Here is an 8,906-nt window from a genome sequence, read left to right as displayed (position 1 = left end):
AAGAGTGTTAGTAGTTATATTAGGAAATAATTTTAACATGTTAGAAGTTATTAGGATTTGATTTATTTCCTTAGATTGGATTTATTTCATTTCCTATTTAAACCTCCTTTTCATATCAATAATAAGATTCCGTTGACACACACACACACACACACACACACACACACATGTATATATATAATAATATTTTTTATAATAATTAATAGGAATGACCAGAGGCTATTATACAAGCCTCCAACCACTCCTAATGTGACTAAGAATTTGAGTATCATCTTCTTAAGGCCAATTGTGCAAGAGGGGATTCGAACCCTCGATCTGTGGGGCCTTATTCCGAGGATGTCAACCAATAAGCCAAGACACCCGGCACAATATATATATATATATATAATATTCTTTGCATAATTTCTCAAAACTCAAAATTCATTCTAAAATATAATTTTTTCTTTTTTTGGGCTTCTGAGCCGGTGCCACTCTCTGTTCTGTTGCTGCAATCCCGCTTTGCACGTTGAATCGCCCATGGTTGCAGTAGTGATTGGGATTGGGGATAAGACTGCTTGGGGGTTATTTTACGCATATATCTTCCCAATTAAAGCATAACCTCCAGATTAATCCCACCGTTGCATGCTGAGATAAATGGATTGATTAGGGTGATTAATTTCTGTGGGAAATTGATGTTATTAAAGCAAATTTTAATAATTTATTATTTGATTTTCTAATCATTTTTTATAAACATGAAATATATTGATAATTGCATATAAATACTTCTACATATTAAATTGATCAGAATAAGTTGTAGAGTTTTATAAAAATAGTTTGGATAATTTTTTGGTATGTGAAAAATAGGGTATATTTTAAAATTTTTTGTCATTTTGGGTGTTACAGTGCGCAAGTTGGATCAATTTATGTTTAGCTTTGGTGTTTTCCTTTCTCCACCCAATCCTCTGGCATTATTCTTATTCACCTGTTTTATTAGTTTATTTTCCTCCCCCTGTTTTATTTCACCCAATCCTCTGGCATTATTCTTATTCACCCGTTTTATTAGTTTATTTTCCTCCCCCTGTTTTATTTGCTCAAACAAGCTTCCTATTTTCGACCATCATATTTTCTATAGTTGTTACTTCTTACTATACTTCTATGGTAATAGTTTTTAACTCTATCCTTCATAGTTTGTCATATGTTCATCTGATCATTTTGTTTTTTTTACGCTTGGTTAGTAGTGATTTCCTTTTTGTCCAATACTTCATCTATGCAACAGAATTGCCTAATTATTGACTTCTAAAATTTCATTACCAAGTATGCTATTTTATTGCATAATGCTCTATGAGGACTTCATAAATTTTACTAATCATTAAATTTTTATGAATATTTTCCATATTAATATGGTTTTTTATGTAATATTCACTAAGAACATCAAACGCCACCTTTCTTATGATTTTTGCGGGTAATTTGAAATTCTTTTCATAATAATTATGGTTATATTGTAATTATCTAACAGTTTTTTTCATTAATAATGGGTCAGTTTTCACGCTAAAGCAAGGTTCCTTTTGATTGAGGGGCTGTTTTGGATTGCTTTCTAATCTCTTTTGTTTTTATTTTTCTTATATTCTAAGATGAAGCCAAAGCTTGTTTTGTCTTTATTGTACATTTTTTGTTTTTTGAAAACAAATATTTTATTTTATCGTTCCTCTGAAAAAAATTTCTTTTATGAGAAAGAAACAAGTGGATATATAGAGATATAAGAAGATATTTGATTTTTAAATGCATTATTGCTTTTATTTTGCAATTACCTTGTTCTTCATTTGCATGTGAAACAAGTCGCATTGTGGCTACAAATGGATTCTGCATAACCATTGTGAGCGAGGCAACTCCTTTTTAATCTTAAAAGTCTCCTTTTTCTAATATATCCTTTGCTTTCTCATCTGAAAATTTGGACATTGTATAGACAAGTAATTCTTCTTCAACCCCTGCCGATCTGATAGCTGCCCATGTCAGTTCTCTCCAAGGCCATCTCCTTCTTCTACCTCTAGCTACCACCCTTCGTCTATACAACTGTAGCATTATTATCTCTACACCACTATCACCATCAACGTCCTTGTTCTTCATCTTCCTCGCTTGTTCAACATGATGAGATCAACAGAGTCAAGCGACAACAGCTCTACCACCTCGGTATGCACTGCATGGGCACTTCCGGTATGATTTGATTTTTTGGTTCTTGCTTTACACGCTGAGAGGGTACTCGTGAGTCAGCCACCAACATTTGGCGATTGATAGCAGAGGAGTTGGTGCGCTGAGAAAGCTTTATGAGAAGGGAAAATGTTGGTTATGATTAGATAATCAAAATTTGTATTGCACTCATTTCAAAATGTATCCAATAGCTTTGAGACCCATTTTTACTAAAAATTAGGTTAGAATATTGTAATATCTTTTCTTTATTATTATTTTGTATATACATAAAGCACCTAAAACTTGTTGTCAGTGTTTTTAGGATTAAATCGATTTGCTTAACTCAACAAACACATTTTGTTAACTATATGATCTAATTGGAAAATTGAAAAAATAAATGACGTTCAACAGACCCTAATTTTTTTTGTGGAGTTAAACATTGATTGCTGAAGTTTTTGGTTTATATTTTACATTTCTATTCGATCATTCTGCTTATTGTGCAATTATGTTGGCCTATTCTAACTTTAATTACAAAAAAAGCCTATAAATGGCTAATCACTCTATTTTTATTCTGTTTTATATTTTGTAAATGTAATCCAGATGATTGAAGGGTGCATGCCCTTTAATACTCAACCAGATTCCCGAGTTCCAAATTTATATGCTGCTAAAGAGAGGCCACCTTTTAGAGCTCCACCAAGGCACTACGCGTTTGGATTAAAAGAGTGAGTCTATAAATATATTGGCTGGTTTTTATTCCTCCTGTCGTACAATGATCTTTTCTTGTTTCTCTGTTTGCTTGGTTCATCTACATTATGACGCTATATAATATAAATTTAACTAGTTCCTATCAGAAATGTTTTATGATGAATGCATTTTTTTGTAGGTTAATTGTGCAGTGCTGGAGTGAAAATCCTGCTGCTAGACCAACGTGTAGAGATATTATTGAGCGTTTGACAGATATCCGGAATCACATTATTCAAAAACAGCGCTGGAAGGTACCTTTTTTTATACACCATACATGACTTGCATGTATTTTAAGGTACATTATACATGAATTGCTTATATTTGTCAAGAATCATGTAATTATTTTGGGAAGTTCCTACATGATTTGTATGCACTTATATTTGTTTCTAAAATTAATTATGTATATACCCATTTATTAATGACCCTTTTGCCACCCTCTTCAATCCATGACTGCAGACATATCGAGAGAGGGAGAGAGGAGATATGAAGGAGGCGCTTGGGAGTCATGCACTCTTAAATGAAGAACTTTAGTAATCTTCTCGTTGGCTCCAAATATTCACACCCCAACCTCCCTTGAAGAGAATGAATGAGAGTTTTACTTGATGCTCTAGGTCAAATTTTTAGATGACAGAGATGATAGTATAGATGAGACACTACCCGAAAATTTCACCCTCATTTTGCGAGGAGGATGATTTTAAGATCTAGGGTTCGAGTTTCCAATATAAGCGCAAACCCCTATAGTTAATTATGTCTCTCGATAATGGGAGAGCACTTTCGCTTAAAGCTAATTATTAGATCTTGATTACTTAACAATAATAACAACAATTTAAGTTTTAGATTAAGAAATGTATTATCGTGAGCTTAAGTGCAAATCCTAGGGGGAATACAGACTAACTTGATCAAAATATTATGGTTTCTTGTTCCATATTATCTTGGTTTCTTATCTACTTAATCGAAAGAGGAAATTTACCTATGATTCGCTTTTAAGCTCGCGATGATAAATTTTTTAATCTAAAATTTGATAGAAGGATTCTGAATAACAGTCATGAGTTGTCTCTTTAAGGGGACCTTGTAGACCTATGATGGATATTTATCTAAGGGGATCAATTCAATTGGACTTAAGCTAAAAGACTGTTTTGAGCTCTATTAAGTATATCTTATGATTCACAACTCAAATGATAGAAAATTATTGTGGAAAATACAGGCTATAGTCGTGGCCATAATATAGTGGAGCTTATTGACAAAATACCCGGTTAAAGGGGTTTGGTTGTGTTGACCTCACTTTTGGCGGAGGTATAGTTTTTCTCCTCTTTAATAGCTTAGGGTCTAGCTGTAGGACATCCCTGTCAATTACTCCTAGAAAACTAGCAAAGGGCCCTCCTCGTTAGAAATTTTGAGTTTTTCTTCGCTCGACTTGACGTTCCGCATGGTAGTTTTGACCTCTATTACTTAGTAGGTAAGACTACTGTGGAGAAACTCAAGGAGCATCTCTATAGGACTGTTGGCCTTAGGATTGACCGTACGCATTGATTTAACACGGTCGTGCTCTTTGTCGTCCTGTTTGATTGAGCTCGAGTCGAGTTTTTGACGTGATTCGGGTCGCGACGGGCTTTTGTCCCGATCGTCGACAAGGTTGTCCAAATGACTCCGGATGACAAAACGGACTGCGCCGATGCGTCCGGAACGTCGATTTTGCCTAAAGGGGACGTTCGTTTCACCGTGACGACACGTCTGGGGAAAAATACATATTTAAGTGTTAACTATAATAATAAACAATATTTTGTTATTATTATTATTATTAATACCTTATTTTTAAATACTAACCTAATTTCATTATCTCCTCCTCCCCTCTGCTGAGTCTCGACCCCGTGGACCTCTGCCCTAGCTTCGGCTCGTTTGGTTCCACCTGGCCCGCTCCTTCATGCCGTTGGAGTCCCGTTCCCACGCTCGCCTCGCGCACGCGGGACGATCCCGCTACCCATCCCTTATCGTATCTCATCCTCTGCGAGGATTATATCCTCTGCCTCTCGCATGCCCGTATGGGGGCGTTTGCTCCTCTCAATCCTTCGATCCATATGTGATCCTTTAATCATTCCCTCTCCTTCTCTGGTTTATATGAGACTCTGTTTGGTGCGTTTCAAGGGGCCGAAAATTTCTGAGAGGGAGGGAAAACTCTGTCAAATTTATTTCTCACTTTTTTCTTTAGTTCCTGGTGCTTGGGTTGGCTTCCTCTTTCTGTTGGAGAGGAGTTTAGGCTGTGAAGTATTTTTCTGAACTTCTTACTTTAGTTATGCATTAAAGAGGTACTTTTCCCTCTCCTCTGTGCCTTGTTTCTTTTCGATTTCTCTCAGCCAAGCTGTTGGAAATAGTTTTTCTCTGGATGGTACAACATGCTAGTCTAATATACTTCATGTATTTTGTGATATTCACCATTCAAGCATATGAAAATAGGTTTTTGAGCATGTTCTAGGAGTTAGTCCTGATTATTTGCTATAATCAATGAAAATATAGCATGTTATTGGATGCCTTCTTTTTGCTTGAAGTATTTGGAAGTATTATGGATGTAGCTTTGAAACGAGATTTGCTCCTCTGAAATACATGTCAGAATGCATCATGAAGCTGTTTATTTCTATCACTCCTGCTTAAAATGAATACTAGAGAGCCCGCTTTGCTTTTCTTATATATGTGGTGCTCAGTTTTAGCTCCTATGGTTGCCTCATGTGTTCGAAATCTATATGTAGTATGAAAAGATTTATTTTGGAAGTCCCTCTGAACTTATTTTGAAGGCTTGGTGTTTGATTTATCACTGCTCTTTCTTGTTCAAGTATTGGTTGCGAAAAAAGAATTTTTGGAGGCCTTGAAATGTTAACTTTGAGGTTTATGTTTGAGGTTCTTTGAGGTTTATGCATTCTTCTTAACTTCACGTCATTTTTCTCATATGAAAACACATGTTGAGGTGGATTTGTTTTAGCCACCGGATGACACGGTTTTTGGCTTTTGCTGGGCTCGGTTTTTAGCCTCTATTGGGGCTCGGTTTTGGCTCCCTGTGGCTTTTCCTTGCTTGAAATACATGTTATGAGAAAATTTATTTAATTTGGAAAGCCCTGTAACTTGTTTTGATGGTTTGATTTAGCTCCTCGTGAGACATCCTTTTGCTCAAATATCTGTTGGAAACTGTTTCATACTTGAAATAGTTAGGTTGGCGGCCCGAATGTGTTCTCTATGTTGTTGTTCTTGTTTAAGATGTATAATGGCTCCATAAATTGATGTTTCAAAGGCATGTGGGTTATTGTTTGGCTTTGAATTTATTCTTTGGCTTTGAATGCTTTGGCTTTGAATGGCTCGGTTTTACCTTGAGGTGGCTGAAATTTTAATTTCCATTAAAGCTTGGGTTTTAATCTATGTGCGGGCCCTGTTCTGGCTTTGAATGACTCGGTTTTACCTTGAGGTGGCTGGAGTTTTAATTTTCGTTAAAGCTCGGGTTTTAATCTATGCTCGGACTCTATTTTGGCCTTGAATGACTCGGTTTTGCTTGCTTTGGCCCTTAACCGAGAGGCTTTGGCCGTTACCCGAGAGCTTGTTGAGGGGTTGTTCTGTGCTTCTCTGGCTCCTACCTGAGAGCTTGTGATGGAGTTTGTTCAGACCTTTTCTTGGTCTTACTCGTGAGCCTGTTGGTGCGTCATTTGGGATTGCTTGGCTCTTCTTGTTGGGCTTGATTATCTTGAATTTTGTTGATGAATCAAGTTTGTCATCCTAAAAATTATAATCATTTTATTTATCCTTTTATGTATGTCGAGGGAGCATAGTAGCCACTGGTGGTTCTTTTGGTTGCCTCGGTCGTGAGCCTTAACAGCTCCCCCTTCCTTTTTGGTCGCCATAGCCGCGAGCCTTATTTGTTGTTCCTTGGGTCGTGGGCCTTAGCAGTTGTCCCTTGCTGCCCTGAACCGTGAGCCTTAGTAGTTGCCTTCCCTTGTGGGTTCCCTTGGCCTGTTCATCTCTTTGTATTGAGCTTGGCTGTGAGCATTTATGTGGTTTTAGCCAGATGTTTTTATGCTTATTTAACATATGAAGCTTTTGATTACATTTGGAATTGGATGACTTTGATGTTGACATGATTTTGGAAGTATAAATGGCTGCCGTCCTTGGGATACTTTCCTTTTGTTCGAGTTGTGGAAATTGAAAATTCATTTTCAGGGGAGCCTATGGTTGATTTAAATTGAATTCATGAAGGATGTTTCGGGACTTTGACATTAAAGTTGTGATATCGTTTGAGTGCAGGCTCGGGTGTGTATGGACATGTATTTGGTGGTAGAGCCATGTGTGCGACCGTCGCATTGACTTGGATTGATCCACTTATAGAATGTAAGAAAATGGGGTTGATTCATCCTCCTTCTTTTCGATGTGGACCAGTGTATCCTCTCTCTCACCTCATTTTTGTTCTTTTAAATGTGAGAAAATGGGGTTGATTCATCCTCCTTCTTTCCGATGTAGACCAGTGTATCCTCTCTCTCACCTCATTTTTGTTTTTTTTTTTTTTTCATTGCTTCTTGTTATTGCTTCTTGGTTCGGTTTTCGATGCTAAAAAAGACTCGGAGAAAAAGGATTCCTATAGCACTTAATAGGACACAATGGAGACTTGGGTGGTTGTATAAAAAATGATCTTAATTTATTAGAATCAAATGAAAATATAAGACTTAATAGGACCCAATGGAGAAAAAGGATTCCTATAGCCAACCCCACTTTGTGGGATAAAGGCTTGTTTCTGTTGTTGTATTATTCACTATCACGGCCCTTACAGCAACATCATTATGTCTATAGATGTAAATGTAGATATGACTTATGGATCCAATGAATAATATACTTTTGGCGATGCATTCTATAACAATTTTTCGATTTGTTTTGAAAAATTATGCGATGAGTATACCAGCCTTCCTCTTCGCCTCTGGACATATAACATAAATTATGATTTATTTGTAATTTGTATTTAAATCTAGCCCTTACAATGCAGCCTTTGCTATCATTGAATAAGTTTCTTATGCTTTATAAATCTGCTCTTGTAATTGGATTACTCTTAATGCTTTATCTTCCTTGCTTCACATTTTCATCAGGTGAGAGCTTTAAGATGTTTCCAGAACATCGAGGCAATATGGAAAGACCGGAAAGACCGCAAAGATCGATCTAATAACCCGAGTAGTCGGTCCACTCGGTCTACGAGTTCATATTTCTAACTCAAGGTCTTTCATGCCCATTTCTTCCCTGCCTCTTTTTTTAATTTTTGATTTCACGAATCTTAAAACTGATGGGTGGCACTCTCTATATGATATTTGATTCTCAGGAAGCGTAAATGTTTATGAAGACAACTCCTTCATACAATGAAGCAATAAAATGAGCCAAGAGAATGGTATTGTACATGATACGATTACCTTCAGCTTCGTTTTTTTCATCTCTTATTAGTCTTTATTATTTGAGGAAAATAATATATGCATGAGTTTGATATTTATGTATTTTTCTTATGGTTTATATGTTGCTAAATGTCCAATTACACTTCACTCGCTGTTTAAGATAATCATAATCTCGATTAGACTTTAATTATACTTATTTCATCCCTTACAGATGTGTGGATAGTCTGTATTTACATAATTCTCTGGTGTTTTCAGAAATCACACATATCCCTTACAGATGTGTTGATAGTCAGTATTTACATAATTCTTTGTTTGTTTATTGATTTCTCATTTTTATTGTTTATGTTATCACTGCCTTTTAAGGTAAATTTTTACTGACACATTTTGTATATGGACTATCATGAAAAAATATTGTGTCTAGACGTTCAATTATTGTTCACCATGTCGTCCCGCCAATGAGCTGTATGGTGACATGATGGAGGATGGTTGACTGTTCGTACGTGCAACATACGGTCGGAATATTTTCTCATCGGCCATAGGACTATTGTCGCATTATAGATTCTTCTTTTTTCATCTCAAGCTTTATATATATATATA

The 8,906-nt window shown here is 36.2% G+C and overlaps 1 protein-coding gene across 2 annotated transcripts in view; it reads left to right on the top strand.

Annotated features, from left to right (window-relative positions):
• LOC110025253 (serine/threonine-protein kinase STY8-like) overlaps window positions 1-8,482 on the top strand; it is a 35,751-nt gene extending 27,269 nt beyond the window's left edge. For both annotated transcript variants that reach the window (XM_020725622.1, XM_020725621.1), the window contains exons 10-13: window positions 2,764-2,885; window positions 3,047-3,158; window positions 8,016-8,141; window positions 8,243-8,482. In XM_020725622.1, coding sequence (XP_020581281.1) covers window positions 2,764-2,885; window positions 3,047-3,158; window positions 8,016-8,135 — 354 coding nt within the window. In that variant the 3' untranslated portion in view covers window positions 8,136-8,141; window positions 8,243-8,482. The remainder of the gene's footprint in view (window positions 1-2,763; window positions 2,886-3,046; window positions 3,159-8,015; window positions 8,142-8,242) is intronic.
• The last annotated feature ends 424 nt before the right edge of the window (window positions 8,483-8,906 follow it).

This window comes from Phalaenopsis equestris, unplaced genomic scaffold (genome assembly GCF_001263595.1).
Source record: "Phalaenopsis equestris unplaced genomic scaffold, ASM126359v1 Scaffold000297, whole genome shotgun sequence".
Classification (NCBI taxonomy): domain Eukaryota; kingdom Viridiplantae; phylum Streptophyta; class Magnoliopsida; order Asparagales; family Orchidaceae; genus Phalaenopsis; species Phalaenopsis equestris.
Note: the sequence above shows the minus strand (reverse complement) of the source record. Positions and strands in the feature narration are given on the sequence as shown.